Raw genomic sequence first — 22,325 nt, forward strand, 5'->3', positions numbered from 1 at the left:
AAAATTTGGCTGGCTCGTTTTAGAGTACCCTGTCCTTCCCTGACTTTTCATTTGAACTCGTTTCACTCCTCCCCCAGGCCTCCAGAGGAATTAAGAGTGTTGGGGGTTGGGGGGCGGTTTCCAGGGATCTAGGGGCTGGAGGCAAGCAGACTGAGGGGAGTTTGCATCGGAATCTCTCTCTGCAAGATGAACAGGCCTAAAGGTCAGTGACGGCTCCCCGTTGGGTCCTCCTGAAAGGTTAATGTTCATTAAAGGATACTCATGAACTTTTTTTTTGAAAACCCAAACTGTAGAAGTCCGAAGTATTTCAGATATTCCAATGCCAATAATGCATTGAAAACCTACATATTAATTAACTATTGTGAACACTCTCAAAATAAAAGGGAACTATTATAAGGATATCTGTGACATGTAAATATGTTACTCAGCCAAGATTAAAAAAATGAAAAAAATGCAAAAATGTTACTATATTTAGTAGCCTCCCCCCCAAAAATGGAAAATGGAATGACACAATATTTGGAAACCAGAAGCCAGTTATTTTTTAAAGTCATGTTTATTATATAACTAGAATTTTTAAATAATATATGCACAGTAATTTTAAATCAGCCATTTAATACACACTAAACATGTCCATGGAGTGACATCTTATCCCTAGCCTCTTTTAGCCTCCCCTCTGCAGTCAGCCCCTTACCTTTATTTTCAGAATCTTTCATTCTCTCCTTCCTCCCTCTGCTGCAAAGGAGCAGGAATGTCCGGCTGATTCTGCAACCCTGACTTTTGATTTATCATTCACAGTCAGCGGTCTCGGGGGCGAAGTCCCTCCACGGGAGGAGCACCCAGGCTCTGATAATTGCATGCAAAGTCAGTGTGCGGGGTTATAATTTTGCTTATGCTAGAGCGGAAAGGATGGGGATGAAGGCAGACGTAAACACAGATTCCAAAACATGGCATGGAACTGGATCTGGAGCCTAGGCTTGCCTTTCACTGCAGTAAGTTAGGGCACCGTTTAGTGCCTCCTTGTCTCTGGAGAGATTTGATTCAGGTTGCATGAGGAATGTGCGTGCCGGGTGCCAAGCTTATCCTCAGATGGAGACCTTAACTTTGGAGGGGGATTAAGAGCCCTGTGCTTCTTTCCTCCTACATATTCATTCACTCAGCAAACATTTCTTTTACCTCTCTGTGTGGACCAGGCTTTTTCTAAGTACTGGGGATACAACAGTGAAGGGGACCAGCCCAGTCCTCAAGCTGTTACAACACAGAGACATACAGTGCAATACAACGACCTATGTCTCTGCATGGACCCCAGTTGCTGAACCCATTTCGCCCAGGCGTTAAGTTGATACTCAAGGCTTTAGTGATTGCTTTTAAGCCACTGAGTGGCTGAGACAGAAATGGATCTGTGGAAGCAAGACCAAGACCCCTCTGTTAGGCAGCAAGGAACAGTCAAGCAAATCTTTCCATCATTCAATACAAGCTTCCTTTTAATCACTGCATAGCTCAGAGTCATTCTTTCATTCATTCACTCAACTAATGGTTATTGGAGCCAGGCACAATTCCACCTGCTAATGATTCAGGAGTGCAGGAGACAGACCACATCCCTGCTCTTGTGGCTATCACATTTGGGTGGGAGGATTCAGACAGGCCACAAACAAATATAAACATATAATAAGCAGCAGTGAATGCTGGGAAGAAAAATGAAGCATGATAATGAGGTAGCAGAGCCGCCAGTTTAGATGGCATGGCCCAGGGAGCTGCCGTCTAACTTAATTTATGGAAGATGGATCAGAGTCATCACAGTCCCTTCCAGACACCTTCACTCAGAAATTGTTTTTTAAGCTCTGAGCCCTCACAACTTCCTCTGCTCTAAGTGCACTCAGTGATGGCTGGTGTTCATTCCCCATTGTACAGACTGGTAAACTGATATCCAAAAAGGTTAACTGTCCCACTCCAGGACCTCACCAAGTTGGGAGAAGAGCCCCAGAAATACACCCACCTGTGGCTCTCATCCCCAGAAACTGCTAGGATAAGAACAATATTGATGTGGAACGTCTGCTGGCATAGGAGTGCAGACAGTTGAAGACCTGTCTCTACCACTGTTACCTAAGTGCTATAGGGCAAGTAGACCGAAGTCCTCTGGCACCAGTAAAGTGGGGCTACTCACACCCGCCCTGTGTGGGTTTCAGGCTGTTCAGAAGATCAAAAGAGAGAACAGATGCAGTACTTTGTAAAGTAAGCTCTGTATGCATGTGAAGTGTAATTATCCACATACTTGGGCACACTGAAGAGAACTAATTGCTAGTGTTTACCTGCCCATTACTGCAGCCCAAGAGTCAAATATATCTATAGAGTGAGAGCTTGTCATGGCCACAAGGTTTCCTGGAGTTGATTTCCCACTGCCAAACTTTAAAGACTCCCTGAAAGTTTGGGGAGATTTTAAGTATTTGGTTTTTGTTCCCGTCTTTTTGCCTTTGACACCTTAAGGCCCCTTGGGAAAATCTGCCTTCCTTGAACCCCTCACTGGCCACCAAGTAAGCCATGTCGGCCCAGAAGCCACATCAAAGAAACGGGCATCTCCATCTCCAAGGACCAAGGCCAGGGCAGCTAAAAGATGCCCAGTTAAGAGCACCTTTAGGGGCAGGTAGGGTGAGAGAAGCAGGGGGCTGAGAAGCCACCATCTGGGCACTCTTTCATTCATTAAATAGTCACTGTGCCAGGGGTCTGCTCTGAACACTGAGAATGACACAGTGCTGAACAAAACATTCTGTCCTCAAAGAGCCTGTGGTCTCAGGACAAGAGGTTTCCACAAGCTATGCTAATTTCCTGAATTAGGCCACGGCCTGGGTTTGAATAGCTGGGCAAGGGCTCTAGGGCAGGACAGACTGGGTTCAAACATGGGCTCTGCCCTTTCCTGGCTCCTACAGGACACTGGGCTACGTCCCTGCACCACTCCAAGTCTCCCTGTCCTGATCCGTAAGATGAAGGTAATGATGGTACCTACCTCTTAGGGCTGCGTGAGGCTCAAATGAGATAATACAGGTAAAGTACGTGTCACAAAGCCTGACACATGAAGTGTCAGGGCTCCATAAATGCTGTAAGATTAATATTATTACCTACTGACCTGGATCACGTCTACACCTCTGCACCTCAGCTTCCTCATAAAATGCAGAAAATAATAACTAGCGTACGTGGCTATTGTGAGAATCACCCATCAGGAAGAACATAAAGCCCTGGCATAAAGGATGAGCTCAGCCCCTGCCAGGCTCCCTCCAAGCCCTCTTTAATCAAGCAGGCTTCCCAGGAAAAAAGACTAAGGCTGAGGGAGTGAGGAAGTGGGAGAGGGGCTGCCGTTCATACTAACAAGGAAGCAAGTTTGGTTTTTTTCCCCCAAGAGTGTGGTCATTTCTACTGCATTTTATCCAACATTGTATTTTGAAAAGATTCAAACATACAAAAAGTTGGAAGAATTGCATGGTGAACATCTTCAAGTACATTTTGCTAAATCTACTTTATCACGTATCTGTCCTATCCATCCTTAGCTGATTTTTTTTTAAATTAAGTTGAAAGAGATTTGAAGTCTTCTGTTTTCCGTCCTGATGCAAATTTTACAGAAGCCTTAGACCGCCTGATTCTGTGGCTATTCTAAGCAGGGTCAGGTGAATTCTCAGAAGCCTTGTCCTGCCCACAGTAAACCTCAAGGCCACACTAAACTGAGGGACAAGGAAGGACTCAAGCCCTGGAGCTTTCCAGAACCCAGCAGTGCCTCTGGCAGACCCCATGCTTCTAATAAACTGGTACCAAGAACCATTATAAACACCCATTAATGGAAATGATGCCCCATCTCAATAACTGGGTTTTGGGAAAGCATCAGGCTGGCTCCGCTGGCTGCAAGTCCCTTCACAGCTCTGCACAGTCCTTGTCTTGTTAGATGCCACTTCTGAGTCACTAGACCGGTGAGTCATGCCCAGCAAGGGAGGCCATCTTGAGAGCAAAACCAAAGAGAATTTTCGAGAACAATGAGTGAGACTCTGAACTGAAAGAGAATAAGGCTTTTCACTGTCCTAGCAAAACAAAAATGAAAGAAAAAAACACAGCTGTTAACATTGTGGGTTTAACTTCCCAGCTGTAAATTTTACTCTAAAGAAAAACTAAGCAAAAAAAAAAAAAAAAAAAAAAAAAAAAAAAAAGCTTTTTCTATTCCCTCGGAAGTTTTCGAGGAAAACAGACTTGGAGGATATGTCTCCAATTAGGCAGACCTAGTGATCTTTCACTAACTTGCACGGCCCCTCCTCTAGCTTAGTCATTCACTCCCAAAACACGCCAGGGTGGGGAGACAGGAGAGGCGTCACTTCACCTGCACCACCACATTCGGTCTTCCTTCCTCCCAGCCAAGCCTCTGTTTGGTTTGCTCAGAGCATCCAGGTAAGAGAGATGAAAAGGAGAGAGAAAATTGCTGACAAGGGGGCAGAGGAGGGGATGGAGATTTGTGATTAGGGTCCCCGGAGAGTAGGGCAGCATGACTATAAGAAAGCAGGGTAGATTCCCATAAAACCAAGTCCACAAGGCAAGGGGAAGAGAATTAATATGCGGAGTACCTGCTGGGTGCCAGGCAATCTTATCATCATCACCATGCATTTAAAGAGAACTTATTATTTGCCAAGCATTGCCTTTAAAGCGAGGACTTTTACAGCACACTGCTGGGGTTCGAATCCCAGCTTACTCGTTGTATAACTTTGGAAATGTTACTTATCCTCTTTGTGCTTCCAATTTCTCACTTGTAAAGTAGAGACTGTAAAACAGGGTTGTTGTAAGAATTAAATAAAATAAAAAATATCTACAGGTTTAGGACAGTGGCTGGCACACGGTAAACAGTGCATATATGTTAATGATTGCTGGTACCTCTTTTGCAGATGAGAAAGATGAGGCAGAGAGGAGACTTGCCAAAGGACACATAGCTACAAAGTAGCAGAGCCAGGATACTGCCTGTCCTTTATTTGTGAGGGAAGCCACATCATCTTCCTTTTATTGATGAGAGCTTGGGAGCCCAAGAGGGGTCTAGTAACCTGCTCGTATCACAAGCTGGCAAATGAGAGAGTTAATATTTACAACCCACATTCGCTGACTTGAAAGCCTTTTCACATCCCGTTAGGCCAGTGGTTCTCAAATGTTAGCATACATCAGAATTACCACAGGGCATGCTGGGCCCCACCTCCAGCGTTTCTGATTTGGTAGCTCCGAGGTGGGGGGCCAAGAAATCGCATTTTTGACAAGTTCCAACAGACACTGATGCTGCTGGTCTGGAGACCACAGTTGGTGAACTAACTGCCACCAAGAGAAGGAAAAAAATGGGAAAAGATATGAACAGGAGTTCACACATGTCCTATTCACACATGTGAAAAGATCTTCAGCTTCATAATGCTCATCAAGGAAATTCAATATAAGACAACCATGCAGTACCACTTCACCCCCATCAGAAAGTGCGACAGTGCTCAGTATTAGCAAGGAAGGAAGGAGTCAAGGATCTCACACACGCTGGTGGTAACTAAATTAGCACAAATGTGTGGAAGTCAACTATCTTTCAAAATTAAAAAAGCACATACATTTAACCCAGTAATTGTCCCTCTAGGTGTTTATATTTATAGTCACAAGTGTTCGGACTGTAAATTTCAGATGTCTTCTCTTTGGATGGAGATACAGATAAATGATAGGCAGGCAGGTAGGTAGGTAGGTAGGTAGATAGATAGATAATCTTCTAGAGGATTCTTTCATTACAAACATATTTACTAAATATCTGTTATACTCAATACACAATGTTAGGCTGAAAAGATACCAAGAGTCTCCAAAAGTTATGCTTTTCACTTGCAGCCTCCTAGTGAAAAAAAAAAGGGTGGGGGGGGCAAGGGGGAGAAAGAAGGATCCTGACGTGGAAGACCTTCTGGCTGGTCCCTTAAGGAGCTTTCGGCCACTCTTTATTTCCACAGCTCGCTGAACTTCCCAGCCCCACGGCTAACTAACTCTATTTGGAATGTGATCATATGGTGGAACATCTGGACTAATATTAATAAAAATAACAACCAGCCAACCTTGTAAGCCACTATGCATGAGGCTCTTTACATACATTAGCTCATTTAATCATCACAGTAATATTATGACATCGGGATTATCATCCCTATTTTACTTTTGAGATATAACTGAGTTTTATCTGCAGCACCTGCCCAAGATCACATAGTTTATTAGTAGGCCACTTATTAGTGGCAGCTCCAAATCATAGTCTGTCTGGCACCAAAGCCTATGATTCTAACGCCCAAAGTGATGTTGACATCACCATGAGAAATTTAGGCCCCCTTTTTAAAAAAATCAAATTAAACTGGGATGTGGATTTCTTTCACTCCATAAATATTTATTAATTTTCTGTCTGTCTCCCATGACTATAGATATTGGAACATGTTTACTTTGTGCAGGGAGATGTGGCAGAAAGGATGCTGTGTGGGTAGTCAGGCCTGGGTCTGGCACACACCAGTCATACGACCTCCTCAAGCCGCTCTGTCTCTTGCTTCACCCTCCTCATCTAAAAAATGGGGGAAATGAATACCATTTGTCCTCCCTCCTTCCAAGGTTTTGTCAGGATCTAAATAAGATCTTGTAGTCGACCTATTCTATAAACTGTAAAGTATCATGTAACGTAAGACATTATGAATGCCTTATCCCCAGGTTGGATGGGGGAAGGGGAAGTAGAGAGATACAGTGGGCAGCCAAGATCTTACCTAAGAGAAGAGAGGTGCAGTGTGGCCATGGGCCACAGGAAGCCACAGGTGAACTCGAGGACAGGATCAGAGAAGAGAAGACAGAATGGCTGTCTATTCAGTATAGACCTGGTTTTAAAAATAATAAAACTAGAAAACTTATTCTAACCCAATTTACTACAACAGGAATATCCATTTATTCCTCTTTTGTAAACATTCATACAACACCCGGAGTAACACAATGCATGTAATTACAACTCAAGGAATATTTGTTGCAGTTACCAACTTATTCAACTACTCAGGCAGGCTGAAGAAAAGAGTAGTCAGCCTTCAGACCTACATTTCAGCAACAGTTCTCAATGCAGTGGGGAAGGAATTTAATTGGCACATCGATGAAAAGTAATAACCCAACCTTTGAAAGCCAGCAAGATAACCATGCCAAGCCACAGAGTCTCCCTAACTGTCAACAATATAAAAGACTGTTTCTAACAAAATAACTAAATATTTGAAAGATAATTATTGCTGCTCTTCATCAAATTCATTTTTAGAATGCTTACTATGTGCCAGCAGTTTACAATTATTAACTCATTCATACATTCAATCTTCAAAACAGCCCTGGGGCAGAGGTGGGGTGACGAGCATACCAGTGACAGGGCCCTGGTACAAACTAGCTTCTGCCCTGGGTCAGGTCGGCCATTTTAGAACTCAAGGCATGTCAGCCTCGAAAGAAGAACACTCAGATGATGGAAACAGATGAAAAAGACAAGACAGGACACACACACACAAGCAAACAGGTATCTACAAAGTACATAGCCCTGACTTAGCCTGATGGGGGATGCAAAGATGAAGTGATGAGAACCCGCCCACATAAAATCTGTAATAGCAGATGAGCAGTGACAAATGCCCTGTGGATGATGAAACACCAAAAGAGAGGTTACAGGTGGCAGGAACCTCAGGAAGGGCTTCACGGAGGAGACAGCATCCATGCTAGTCCTGACAGATGGGTAGGCACTGGCCAGGCTGACAGATGAAGGCAGGGCCACTGCAGGTAGAAGGCAGTGAGCCAGCAGGTTGTGTCATGTCCCTGCTCAGAGCACACCAGGGGCTTCCCAGCTCACTAGGAATAAAATCCAGACTCCTCATCATGTCCTACCCAGACCTTGACCAGGGCCCTGCCTCCTTCATCTTCCCCACGCTAAGCTCAGGCACACTGGGAACCTTTCCACCTGTTACTGCCTCTGACAGTAAGCTCTCCCCGGGCTCCGTGCTGGAGTCACTCCGAATCAGTCTTCAGGTTCAGCTTCCATCACATCGCCTCAGAGAGGCCTTCCCTGTCCACCTCTCCTCTCCCAGCAAACGACTTGATTTCTTCCCAGCATACATAGCAATTTGTAATGGAATTTTTTACCTGTCTTATGTGTGTAATGTCTGTTTCCCCCTCTAAAAGTAGTTCCATGAGCTGTGGCCTGCCTATCTTGCTCACTCTGGGCCCTGACACACAGGGGACTCCATAAAAATTGTGGGATGAATGAATGCAGTGAGTCAGTGGTTCAGTGAATGTGAGTTAAGGCCCTGCAGGTTGCGGGCCTGGTGGAATGTGTTGGGAAGTAGTTAATTGTCCCTGGAGCTTACAAGATAACAAGGGCTCACCCAGACAGGTTGGAAAGGGGGTGGGTCCAGTTGGGGAGGCCCTTGAAGGCAGATAGACTTGGGTCTGGATTAATTCCCTCAACGGGTACTGCATTGCAGGTGCCTGCCGGGTGTTGGCCGGAGGGGTGGGGGTGGGGGTCGGCAGGCAAACCTTCAGTGGACTGTGCTCCTGAGGCACCCTGCATTCCCTCTGTCCAGAGCCAAAGGCACAGACAGGGACTTTGGCGAGAAATAAATAAGCTGCAACCACCTGGGCCAAGGGGGATGCTCAAGAGGAGGAGTGGTAGAGGGGACTGTGACAAGACCGGCCCCTGAGCTTGTCGAGTGGCTCCTGGGAAGCTCGGGACTGAGCTAGTCCCCGCGGGCAAGGCTCAGGATAGAGGGTCGCCCAGACAGGGTCGGACATTCAGGCTGCGCCGCTCCCGCCCGGGGGTCCTTGGGGACCGAGAACCCAGCGGGAGATGCCGCCTGCCGCCCCCGGAGCCCCCGCCACCCACCTGCAGCCCGAGGCCCGCGCCGGCCGCGCGCCGTAACAGGTCCGGCGGCCGCGCCCACACTCACCCTGCGCTGCCTTGGGAGCCGAGCGCGTCCGCCACAGCCGCCGGGTCGCCTTCCACGGCCGCAGCGAAGAAAACAGCCTCCGGCTCTTCTTGCCGCCCTTCTCAGTTGCTCCCATCTGTGCGCCCGCGCCCCTCCCCCGCCTCCCGCCGCCGCCGCCGCCGCCGCCCTAGGGTCACCTCCCGCTTCCCCGGCCGCCGCGCGTCTGCCAGGTGCCCGGGCCGTCGCCGGGGAGGACGCGGCCGCGGAGGGAGGAGCTTGCGGGCGGCGGGGGGCGGGGCTTTGGGGGGGGGCACCCAGCGCGAGCCGAGCCTGCGGGGTGCGGCCGGCCAGCCCGGGCGGGGACGCTGCCGGGATGCACTAGCCGGGGAAGCGCTTAGCACCAGGCAGCTCACAGGCGAATGCTTTAGTCATTCGTCCGTCATTCCGGAGATGTCGATGGAGTACCCAGCTACTGCTACGCATCATTAATTAACACAGAAGTCCCCTGGGATGGGCACTGATTTTTTTTTTTTTTTTTCATCCCCAAACTACAAATGATAACACTGAAGCTCCGAAAGGTCAAGTAATCTGCCCAGAGATCACACAGCCTGTAAATCGTGCCGATTCCCAAGTCCTGGGCTGTAGCTATTTTTTTTTTTTTTTTTTTTTTTTTTTAGTCCTTTCTGCTGCCTCAGAAAGATTACGCATTATGTTAGAATTAAAAAAAAAAAAAGTCTGATATTCCTGTTTTCCTCATATAGCAGATTAGGATCCACCTTTTTTTTTTTTAAGAGCCTGTTCTATGCCCAGGCACTTTTACACACATACCTTTACATCACAGCTCCCCTTTGGGGTGGGAGGCCTTTCCCCATTTGCCAGACGAGGAAACAAATATTAGAGCTGAGGCTGCCCAGCCCCCACCTATTTCTTTTGTCTCTGTCGTGATTTTGCTTGTAGTTGGAAGAGTCTGGGAGGAAAGCAAAGCCAAGACCCTTTAAACACTGCCTGGCTGCAGTAAATAGCTAATATTTATGGAGTGCTTTTCATGTGCCAGATTTTACATACATTACCTTATTTAACTCTTTTAATGATACTCATGGGAGAGAAATTATTACTATCCATGCTGAACAGATAGGAGAAACTGAGCTTCAAAGAGGTCAGGTTACACATATAAAACCTTAATAGAGTTATATGTTAGGTTGAATCGTGATACTGCCATTTTTGTAGGCTCAAACAAAAGGCTCAGTTTGTCGCGCAACAGTTTCACCAGGTGATCAAAATTAGGGTCACCAATGGAGGCAGATGCTAATCCAGTGCATCCAGATGATACACTGAGAAAGATATATCAGCTCTGTAATATTCTGGCCAAGAACACACAACCTGAATCTAATCATTGGGAAATATGAATTAAACCCCAAATGAGGACTGTAATATTAAAAATGGAGTACCAGGGTTGGGGGCAGAGATGGCATGTTCTTTAAAGTGCCAACAGCATAAAAGATGAAGAAAGGCTGTGGAGATGTTCTAGACTAAAGGAGGCAAAAGAGATATGGCAACTAACTGTAATACCTCACTCTGCAATGGGCTGTGTCGGAGTTTTGAAAAAATACTCTAAGGGACATGACTAGGTTAATTTTTAAAAAATATGTACGGATAGTGGATTAAATAAGAGTTTTTGTCAATGATAAACGATTAAAGTTGATGACTGTATTGTGGTTATATAAGAAAATATCCCTATTTTTAGAAAATACACACTAAGGTATTTAGGAGTAAAGGGTCACGATGCATTTAATTTCGTTTCAAATGGTTTACAAAAAAAAAGTTTCCTATATATGCTTGGGAAGATGGGGAAACAAATGATAAAGCAAATACAGTAAAATGTAAATAATAGGTAAATCTGGATAAAGAGTATATGGGTATGTTTTGTACTATTCTTATTCTTGCAACTTTTCTGTACGTTTTCAATTTACTCCCAAGTGAAAAGGTAGAAAAATCTTGAAGTTTCACAGAAAAAAGGAAATTAAGTGGGAAGACTCACTGCACTCAGTATTAAGGACTACTGTACAGCTATAGTTATCAAAACAATGTGGTCTTAGCAGAGATGGATGCATAGGTCAATAAAGAACCCAGAGACAGTCCCACATGTATATGCCCAGCTGATTTTTGACAAAAGTGAAAATGCAATTCAGTGGAGGAAAGAGGGCTGTTTCAACAAATGATGCTGGAGCAATAGGACATGCATTGGCAAAAAAAAAAAAAAAAAATTAACCTCGACCTAAACCTCACATCTTATGCAAGAATCAAGAAAAATGTATTATAGACTTAAATGTAAAATTATAAAACTTTTAGGAAAAAATAAGAGAAAATCATCTAGGATCTGGAGCTATGCAAAGAGATCTTAGACTTGCCACCAAAAGCACGATCCATAAGGGAAAAAAATTGACAAATTGGACTTTTGTTTGTGAAAGACCCTATTAGGAGGACGAAAAGACAAGCTACAAAATGGGCAAAAATATTTATCCAACAAAGGATTAGTATTTATAATATATAAAGAATTCTCAAAACTTCACATTAAAAAAAATAATTCAATTAGAAAATGTGCAAAAGACATGAGCAGATATTTCACTAAAGAGGATGGACATGCAGATATCCAATAAGCCCATGAAAAGATATTCAGCATCATTAGCTATTAAAGAAATGCAAATTAAAACCACAGTGAGATATCACTGCACACCTATCAGAATGGCTAAAATGAAAAATCGTGACAACACCAAATGCGGGTAGGGATGCAGAGGGAGAAACTGGATCACTCATACATTGCTGGTAGGAATGTAAAATGGCACAGCCACTCTGGAAAAGTCTTTCGCAATTTCTTATAAAACTAAATACAACTACCGTAAGACCCGACAATTGCACTTTGGGGTACTTATCCCAGAAAAAAAAATGAAAAGTTATGTTCATACGAAAACCTACACACCAGTGTTTATAGCAGCGTGATTGTAGTAGCCCTAAGCTGGAAACAACCCAGATGTCCTTTAAAGGGTGAATGTTTAAGCAAGCTGTGGTACATCCCTACTGTGGAATACTACTGAGCAATAAAAAGTAACAAAGCTGTTACTACAGGCAACAAACTATACTAATCTCCAGGGAATTATGCTGAGTGATAAAAGCCAGTCCCCAAAGGTTTACATACTATATAGTTCCATTTTATATAATATTTTTGAAATGACAAAATTGTAAAAACTGAGGACAGATAGTGATTGCCAGGGAGGAGGGAGATCAGTATGGCTCAAGAAGTCCAACAGGAGAGATCTGTAGAGATGGAACTGCTCTGTATCTTGACTAAATCACTATCTCTATACCGGTTGTGATATTAGACTGCAGTTTTGCACAATGAGTCCCTTAGAGGTCTAGATGAGTGACATTCTAAAAGTAATTATGGCCTAGACTTATTTTATTCTTTCTCTAATCCAGGAGAATAGGAAGATATAAATATGAAATGAACAGGGAAATAGGACAGCCTGGGAAGAGGGTAGAAATTGAGGGGTGTCCTCTGTCAGCAATAAGCTGAATTTTCCTCTACACCAGCCTCCATTCTCCATGGCATCCAGACTAAAGTCTAAAGAAATAGACCCTTAGAAGAAATGATCTAATTAGCAAAGCTACTCAGAAATAGTGACCACATGCCAACAGCTAATACCCTAGACAAAGGCTGCCCTCTGCTCCTGGGACTTTTAACCTGGCCTTGGATTTAGAACACTTAAAATCTAGTTCTCACTACCTGAACCATCTGTGGAATATTGACTATGTCCTTTCTCCTCCTGGCTTACTATTTTCATCACCACCATCATCCCTACTCCTGTTAATGAATAGGATTTAACCGGATGACCCAGATGTTTCCTTCCAGGATCTCCCACCAGCCGTCCCTGCATGTCCTAACTCTCACTAACTGGTTTTGGAATACTATTTAGCATCAGGAGGCCCAGTGGGCCTTGTTTAGAGACTCACCTTTTCATCTATTATCCCAGCACATCCAATGGATTACAGTAGCTCCTTGGAGGGGCCCATTTGTTCTCTGCTTAGACCTCACAGATCAGGCAGGATGAGAGATACATTCTTCAGCTTGCCCTTTTAGTCCAAATGTCATGTGATTTCATGGCAATTCTCCAGCTCAGAGCTGAAACTAGGCCAGAAGTCTCGGGCTCCCACAGTCACAGCCTGCTCCAGGCAGATCCAGCGGGAAGCCTTCTCTGCAGTCCCTGGAGTCCAGGGGAAAAGAATGCAGCCTAAGAGAAGATCTTCCACCCAAGTGCCCTTAGGCACATTCATGGACACTCGCAACATGGAATTTCTTTTTAAATGTTAAAAATACAAAACAAATATTGGGCATAGGACAAAACAAAAAGACCAAAACAAACTCTAAATTCCATTCATGTCATTGTGTTTACAAAACTAAGTCCAGAAATCGAAAATGACAGTGCTCAAAGTCAACGGGATACAAGATTCTTTGTGTGTGTGTGTGTGCGTGCGTGTGTGCGTGTGTGCACATGTGTGCACCCACACATGCATGTGCAGTGTGAGGGGAGAGGGGACTAACAGAAAGGACCTAGGCTTTCCGGCTAGACAGAGCTGTGTGAATCCTGGCTCTGCCACTTACTAACCATGTGACCTCATCCAACTCGCCTAACTTCCCTCAGTCTCAGTTTCCCCAACTGCAAAGTGGAGATAGTAAATAGTACCTACCTCACACGGTTGTGATAAGTTTTACTACCATATGTAAAGAATCGACTAGGCTCAGTTAAATAAAGGAGCTTATTATAATACTCTGTCGATTTAGAGATAAGATGACAGATTTTTTTTAATGGCATATTCTTTTGCACTGAATAAATAAATGTGTGTGCGTGTGTCTGCAATGTGTCTCAAGAGAGACATGGGAAGGTTGATTATTGGTGAAGGTTACATTCCTCAGACTTCATGATTTAACTCTGAGTCTGTCTTTTATTATGCCTCAGGTGTCCTGTTACCCTCCCTTACAGAAAATTCCAGAATGTAAGCTAAACTGTGTAACCTAAAGGCATCTCAAGTGCCTTTGGAACCACTGGAGCCAATGATGCTGTTCCATGTCACCCAGGGGCAACGCCAGTAGGACTATTATTAGTGCAGGAAACAATTCAGGGCAATCTCCACATTAAACTTGTTTTCAGTCTAAAGTTCTGAAGTTCCTATTGTATTGAAAATACATGCTTAAATACAGTCTTTCTTCCATAGAGGAAAACTGATTGGAAGTTTCCTAAAACCACAAACATACATCAACCCTATGATGTTCAAGTCAATAACCAGAAACAGGAAAACACATGTCCACAAAGAGCCTTGCAAAAAAATGTTGATAGCATTGTTATTCATACTAGCCCCAAACTGAAAACAACCCAAATGCCTCTGTACTTGGGATGGATAACCAAATTATAGTATATCCAGACAGTGGTAAACAACAACAAAAAATGGGCCAGATCTCTGAAATACATGACATCGTGGATGAATCGCAAAAGTATCAATCTGAGTTAGAGAAGCAGACACAAAAAAAGAGCGTAGGGTATGCAGACATTTATGAAGTTCTAGATTAGGCAAAACTAATTTGTAGCGACAGAAATGAGAACAAGGGTTATTTCTAGGATAGTGGGAATTGATCTAAAAGGGGACAGAGGAACTTTCTAGATTATGGAGAACATTTTAAAATGACATTTATTGTTTTCTTTCTAGTTTTACAAGCAATACCTGTTCATTGCAGACAACTAGAAATACATAAAAGCATAAAGTAAAAAATTAACAAATACCAATATCCCCCACCCCTATCATTATCATTTCCTCCCAGTATCTGCATATTTTTTCTGTTTTTTTCTTCCAGCTTTACTGAGATGTAATTGACATACAATATTGTATAAGTTTAAGGTATATACCATAATGATTTGACTTATATACATCATGAGATGATTATCACAATAAGTTTAGTGATCATTATAATCTCAAATAGATACAAAATTTAAGAAATAGAAAATTTTTTTCCTTGTGATAAGAACTCTTAGGATTTAGACTCTTAATAGTTTTCATGTATATCCTACAGAAGCGTTCACTGTGTTTATTTTTTTGGACATCACATCTCTAATACTTATTGATCTTATAACTGGCAGTTTGTACCTTTTGACTGCCTTCATCCAATTCCCCTTCCCCTCAAACCCCTGGTAATCACAAAGCTGATCTCATTTTCCATGGGTTTTGTTTGTCTGTTTTAGAAGTATAATTGACCTACAACATTATGCTGGTTCCTGTTACACAACATAGTGATTCAAGATTTCTGTACATTTCAACATAATCACCACAAGTCTAATTACCATCTGTCAAATATATTACATAATTATTTATTATATTCCCCACACTGTACATTTCATACCTGTGACTCAATTATTTTGCAACTGGAATTTTGTACCTCTGAATTTCCCTTAGCTATTTCTCTCCTTTCCTCACCCACCTCCCCTCTGATAACCTTCTGTTTGTACTCTATCTATAAGCCTGTTTCTTATTGTTATTTTACTTGTTTTTATTTGGATTCCATATATAAATGAAATCATACAGTATCTGTCCTTTTCAGTCTGACTTACTTCATTTAGCATAGTATCCTCTAGGTGTATACACATTGTTGCAAATGGCAAGATTTTCATTATTTTTTATGGATGAGTTATATTCTATTGTATATATATGTGTGTAAATATACATATACATATATCTCACGTCTTCTTTATTCATTCCTTTTTTGATAGGCGCTTTGGTTGCTTCCGTATCTTGGCTATTGTAAATAACGCTGCAATGAACGTAGGGATGCATTCATTTTTTTTTTTAATTAGTGTTTTTGTTCTCTTCAGATAAATACCCAGGAGTGGAATTACTGGATTACATGGTAGTTCTATTTTTAAATTTTTTAAATTTTTTTAGTTGAAATATAGTCAGTTTACAATGTTGTGTCAATTTCTGGTGTATAGCACAATGCTTCAGTCATACATGGATATACACATATTCATTTTCATATTCTTTTTCACCGTAAGCTACTACAAAATGTTGAATATGGTTCCCTGTGCTATCACTCATATGTGGAATCTAAAAAAAAAAAAATGAACTTATTTATAAAACAGAAACAGACTCACAGACATAGAAAACAAACTTACGGTTAATAGGGGGAAAGGAAGTGGGAAGGGATAAATTGGGAGTTCGAGATTTGCAGATACTGACTGGTATATATAAAATAGATAAACAAGTTTAGAATCTATTTTTAACTTTTTGAGGAATCACCACACCATTTTTCATAGTAAGCCAATTTGCTTTCCCACCAACAGTGCACAAAGGTTCCCTCTGCTCCACATCCTCACCAGCACTTGTGATTTGTTGTCTTTTTGATGACAGCCATTCTGACAGGTGTGAGCTGATATCTCATTGTGGTTTTGATTTGCATTTCCCTGATGATTAGTGATGTTGAGCATCTCTTCATGTGCCTGTTGGCCATTTGTATGTCTTCTTTGCAGAATACCTAGTTACCTTCTCTGTCCATTGTTTAATTAGATTTTTATATTGAGTTGTATAAGTTCTTTATATATTTTGTGTTTTAATCCCTTATTGGATGTATTTAGAAATATCTTCTCCCATTAAATAGGTTGTATTTTTGTTTTGTTGATTTGTTTTGGTTTCCTTTCCTGAGCAAAAACTTTTTAATTTGATTTGGTCCTATTTGTTTTCTTTTCCCTTTGTTGCCCTTGACTGAGGAGACAGATCCAAAAAAATACTGCTAAGATCAATGTCAAAGAGTTTACTGCTTATGTTTTCTATGTAGAGTTTTATGGCATCAAATCTTACATTTAAGTCTTTAATCCATTTTGAGCTTATTTTTGTGTCTGGTGTGAGAAAATGACCTAATTTTATTCGTCTACATGTGGCTGTCCAGTTTTCCCAACATCACTTATTAAAAGAGACTGTCTTTTCTGCATTGTATATTCTTGCATCTTTTGTCATGGATTAATTGACCAAATGTGTGTTGGTTTATTTCTGGGCTTCCTATTCTCTTCCATTGATCTATGTGTCTGTTTTTTGCCAAGACCATGGTGTTTTGATTGGTAATACAGTTTGCAATCTGGAAGCAAGATACCACCAACTTTGTTTTTTGTTTTGTTTTTGTTTTTTTCTTAAGATTGCTTTGGCTATTCAGGGTCACTTACAATTTCATACAAATTTTAAGATTATTTGTTCTAGTTCTGTGAAAAATGCCATTGGTGTTTTGACAGGGATTGCATTGAATCTGTAGATTGCTTTGGGTATTATGGGCATTTAACCATGTTAATTCTTCTGATCTGTGAACATTGGATATCTTTCCATTTATTTATGTTGTCTTCAATTTTTTTCTTCTATGTTTTATAGTTTACAAAGTACAAGTTTTTCAACTCCTTAGTTAATTTATTCCTAGGTGTTTTGTTCTTTTTGATTCAATTGTAAATGAGATTGTTTTCTTGATTTCTCTTTCTGATAGTTCCTTATTAGTGTATAGAAATGCAAGAAACTTCTGTATAGTAATTTTGTCTATTGCAACTTCTCTGAATTTACTTATTAGTTCAAATAGTCTTTTGGTTGTGTCTTTAGAGGTTTCTACATATAGTATCATGTCATCTGCAAATAGTGACAGATGCGACTCCTTTTCCAATTTGGATGACATATCTCTTTTTCTTGTCTGATCACTGTGGCTAGGACTTCCAATACTATGTTAAATAGAAGTGGTGAGAGTGAGCATCCTTATATTGTTCCTGATCTTAGAGGAAAGTTTTTAGATTTTCACCATTGAGTGTGATCTTAGCTATGGTTTATCATAAATGGCCTTTGTTATGTTGAGGATTTGATAATCAAGGTATGCTGGCTTCAGAAAATAAGTTTGCAAGTGTTTCCTCCTCTTCAATTTTTTGTATTAGTTTGAGAAGTATAGACATTAATTCTCTTTAAATGTTTGGTGGAGTTCCCTTGTGAAGCTGTCTGGTCCTGGACTTTTGTTTGTTGGGATTTTTTTCCTATTACTGATTCAATTTCATTAGTAATCAGTCTTTGTAGATTTTCTATTTCTTCCTGATTCAGTCTTGGAAGGTTGTATGTTTCTAGGAATTTATTAATTTCTTCATGGTTGTCCAATTTGTTGGCATATAATTGTTCTTAGTATTCTTTTATGATTGTATTTTTGTGATATCCATTTTAATTTCTCCTCTTTTATACCTAATTTTATTTATTTCAGCCCTCTTTCATTTTTTTCTTAATTATATAATGCCTACCTCTGTCTTTTGTTATAGACTTTTTTTTTTAAGTCCGTTTTGTCTGACAAGAGTATTATTACTCCAGTTTTATTTTTGTTTCCATTTGTATGGAGTATTTTTTTTTCCATCTCTTCACTTTTAGTCTGTATGTCTTTAGTTCTGAAGTGAGTCTCTCACAGGTTGGCCTTTGTTAAAAAATCCGTTCACCCATCCTGTGTCTTTTGATTGGAGCATTTAGTCCACTTACATTTAACATTTAAAGTGATTATTGATAGATATGTACTTATTTCCATTCTGTTACTTGTTTTCTGTTTGGTTTCTTTGTCTGCTTTGCAGTTCTTCTCTTTTGTCTTTTTCTTTTAGTTTCTTCCATTGTAGTTTGATAAGTTTCTTTTTAGTGTTATGTTTGAGTTCCTTTCTATTTCTTTTTTGCGTATTTATTATAGGTTTTTGGTTTGCGGTTACCATTCTAAAAGCTCTAAATTCTTGCTCCATCCCTACAAAAAAAGATATTTTACATCTTTTATGTGTATCCCTTAACTATTTATTGTAGTTGTAATTGACTTTACCAATTGTTTTTTAGCTTTCACACTAGCTTTTTAAGTGGTTGACTCACTGCCTTTACTATATATTAGCTTTTACCAGTGAGATTTTTGCTTTCCTGTATTTTCTTTATCTTGTTGTGGACTTTTCTTTTTTGCTAAAGAAGACCCTTTAAAATTTCTTATAAAACTGTTTTAGTGGCAATGAAGTCTATTAGTTTTTGCTTTCCTGGGAAACTTTTTATTTTTCCTTCAATTCTGAATGATAACCTTGCTGGGTAGAGTATCTTTGGCTATACACTTTTTTCCTCTCAGCGCTTTAAATATATTTTGCAACTCCTTTCTGGCCTGCAAAGTTTCTGCTCAAAAATCAACTGATAGCCTTACGGGTGTTCCCTTGTATGTGACTCTGTTTTTCTCTTGCTATGTTTAAAACTCTCTCTTCATCTTTAATTTTTGCCATTTTAGTTATGATTTATTTTGGTGTGAATCTCTGGGTTTATCTTGTTGGGAACTCTCTCTCTGCTTCCTGGACCGGGGTATATATTTCCTTCCCCAGATAAGGAAAGTTTTCAAACATTATTTCATTAAGTACTTTTTCTACTTCTGTCTCTTTCTCTTCTCCTCTGGGACACCTACAATATAATGTAAGTATGGTTGATGTTGTTCCAGAGGTCCCTTAAGCTATCCTCAGTTAAAACTGTTTTTTTTTTTCCTTTTTGATGTTCTGATTGGGTGATTTCCACTATTCTGTCTTCCATGTCATTTATCTGCTCTTCTGTATCATCTAATCTGCTGTTGATTCCTGCTAGTGTATTTTTCATTTCTATTATTGTATTCTTTAGGTCTGAGAGGTTTTTTTTTTTTAATATCTTCTAACTATTTTTTGGAGCTCTCACTGTGTTTCTCTATTCTTTCCTAAGTTTACTGAGCATTTTTGTGACTGTTGCTTTTAACTCTTCAAGTAAATTACTTATCTTCATTTCATTAGGGTTTTTCTTTTTTTCCTGGATATGTTTGTTTGGAACATATGCCTCTGTCTTCTCATTTTGTTTGACTTTTCCTGATTGTCTCTATGGAGTGAGGTGCAATAGTTACCTGATTCAGGTCTTGAAGGTGTGTCCTTGTGTGGGTGTGTCCCTATGCAATCTGCATGACCCTAGTGGCTTTAGCTGGAAGGTTGAAGGTGGAGTGCTGGCTGGGGCTTTTCCTGGGGCAAGTTGGGATCAGCCATTTTGGTGGGAGAAGACTAGACCTGGGAGGGTGCTAGAGTTGTAGCCCAGCACGGGCCAGGGCTTCTCCTGGGGCATTAAAATGTTTCCACCAGTGTGTGCATGGAGGTTAGGAACTGAGCCAGTGTGCGCTGGGAGCTGTGCTGGAGCACTGTTGGCAGGCCACCTAGAGCACCAGGCACTTTTCAATCTGCTATCTCGGTGCTGAGACCAGGAGTAAGTTGTGTGCACCCTGCAAGAGTAGAATCTCAGTTTCCTGTAGCCCCCTGGTTCTCCCAGTCACAAGTCCTGCTGGCTTCCAAAATCAGTTAAGGGGGCTCATCTTCCTGGTGCTGGACCCCAGGGCTGGGAGGGCCTCTAAGTTTGTGATATCCTCTTCCTCTTTCGGGTCAACTGCTAGGGTGTGGGTTCTGATGAGATTGCTTCTTTCCCCCTCCTACCTACCTCAGTGTGTGTGTGTGTGTGTGTGCGTGTGTGCGCGTGCGTGCGTGCGTGTGCTTTCTTTTTAGCCTTAGTTGTAGAAGAGCCATTCTGTTGAACTTCAGGTTGTTCTCAGAGAGAGCAGGTCTATACATAGTTGTGTGTCCCAGTCCCAAGGGGAGGTGAGCTCAGCATATTCCTACTCAACCATCTTGATCCCACCTCTGCAATGATGCATCTTTTATTAAAGAGTAATATTTTACAGCATGTATCTTGTTCTTACTTAAATTGCATTATATTAGTGTTTTATTGCTGTCATAACAAATTCTCACAAAGTTGAGGGGTTAAACAAATATTCCTTTAACATCTCAAGGGTCCGTATGTTGGAAGTCTGGTTTGCTCAATGGGTTTCTCTGTGTCAGTTCACACAGCTGAAAGCAAGATGATCAGCTGGGCTCTCATTGGGAGGCTTGGGGAAAAGCTGTTTCCAAATTCATTCAGATCTTTAGCAGAATCCAGTTCCCTGCAGTTGTAGGACTGAAGTCCCATTTCCTTGTGGCTGTCAGCTGGGGGCCTCCCTGAGCTCCTAGAGGCCTCTCTCTGCTCCCTGGACATGGTCCCTGCATATCAAAGACTGGAAAAGCATATGAATCCTCCTCGTTCTTGGAATCTCTCTGACTCACCATCTGCTTCATCTCTCCTCTGCTTCTAGTCAGAGAAAGTTCTCTACTTTCAAAGGCTCATGTGACTAGACGGGGCCCACTCAGATAACCCAGGACATTGGCAGAGTGTGTTTGCCATGAAACACAACGAATTCACAAGTTCCCGGGATTAGGGCATGGGCACCTTGGGAGGGGTCATTATTCTGACTCCACATGCACTGTGTGTTAAGTCAGGAACAGAGCACATCGGTTGCACAGCCAAGCGCAGCCACTGAGTCCTGGTAGAAACCTAGTTGACTGGAATATGGTTCTTGCTAAAAAACATAGCTGGTTCCATCTCACAATAATGAAAGCAGCATTATATGAAAATCTAGACAGAGTTATTCAAAAGTAGGTTAGTTTATGTAGACATTGTGTTCATCTTATTGTCCTGTCAGAAATCTTCAGTTTACAGAACACTGCCAGTATCCATTTGCATTTTTGCATAAATCTGACTTTTCCATAAACTGTAATCTATTCATGTTCTTGGGAAAATGTTAAATGCTTAGTGAGTTTGTCTTTTCCACACATTTCTGACATAGGAGCCATGGACAGCACAGTCAGGGAAACAGGTGATGCTTGAAATAGGTTACTCTGCGGACAGTTCATAGACAAAGGCGCTGTTCACACAGGTGTGGGTGGAGCAGGACTGCAGTGCATAAAGTGTCTGTGGGGTGGGCTGAGTAATGGCCCCCGTAATGACACCCCCTTCCTAACCCCCAAGCCTGTGCATAGGTTACCTGATACATGGCAAAAGGGACTTCACAGATGTGCAAAGGATCTTGAAATGGGGAGATTTTCCTAAGTTATTCAGGTGGTTCTAAAGGTGACCACAATAGTCCCTGTAAGAGGGAGGCAGGAGGTCAGAGTCAGTGAAGCTGTGATGACAAATGCAGTGATCAGTGAGCCAGAGAGAGATGAGAAGATCACATGCTGCTAGATTTGAGGAGGAAGAAAGGGGCCACAAGCCAAGGAATATAGGAGCCTCCAGAAGGATCCAGCCCTGCCAGCACCTTGACTTTAGCCCAATAAGACTGATTTTGAGCTTTTGACCCCCAGACACGTAAGGTAATAAGTGTGTATTGTTCTAAGCCTCCCAGTTTGTGGTGATTTGTTGCAGCAGCTGCATTAAACTAGTCTGGGCCACTTGCAGTGGAGAAGTTAGCACACC

At 41.7% G+C, this 22,325-nt stretch overlaps 1 protein-coding gene across 3 annotated transcripts in view; it reads right to left on the minus strand.

The window, feature by feature from the left end:
* The window catches only part of DNAJC6 (DnaJ heat shock protein family (Hsp40) member C6), a 131,779-nt gene extending 118,752 nt beyond the window's left edge, over positions 1 to 13,027 (minus strand). Inside the window, exon 1 of one of the 3 annotated variants that reach the window (XM_011000958.3) lies at positions 12,939 to 13,027. Coding sequence is in view for 2 of the 3 variants with exons in the window: in XM_031465314.2 (XP_031321174.2) it covers positions 8,952 to 9,066 (115 nt within the window). In the remaining variant the exon portion in view is untranslated. Of the gene's footprint in view, positions 1 to 691; positions 1,497 to 8,951; positions 9,156 to 12,938 lie in introns of those variants that run through there. The other 2 variants (XM_031465314.2, XM_011000955.3) reach the window with 2 other exon arrangements.
* Positions 13,028 to 22,325: the final 9,298 nt, after the last annotated feature.

The sequence above is a fragment of the Camelus dromedarius genome, chromosome 14 (genome assembly GCF_036321535.1).
Source record: "Camelus dromedarius isolate mCamDro1 chromosome 14, mCamDro1.pat, whole genome shotgun sequence".
Classification (NCBI taxonomy): Eukaryota; Metazoa; Chordata; class Mammalia; order Artiodactyla; family Camelidae; genus Camelus; species Camelus dromedarius.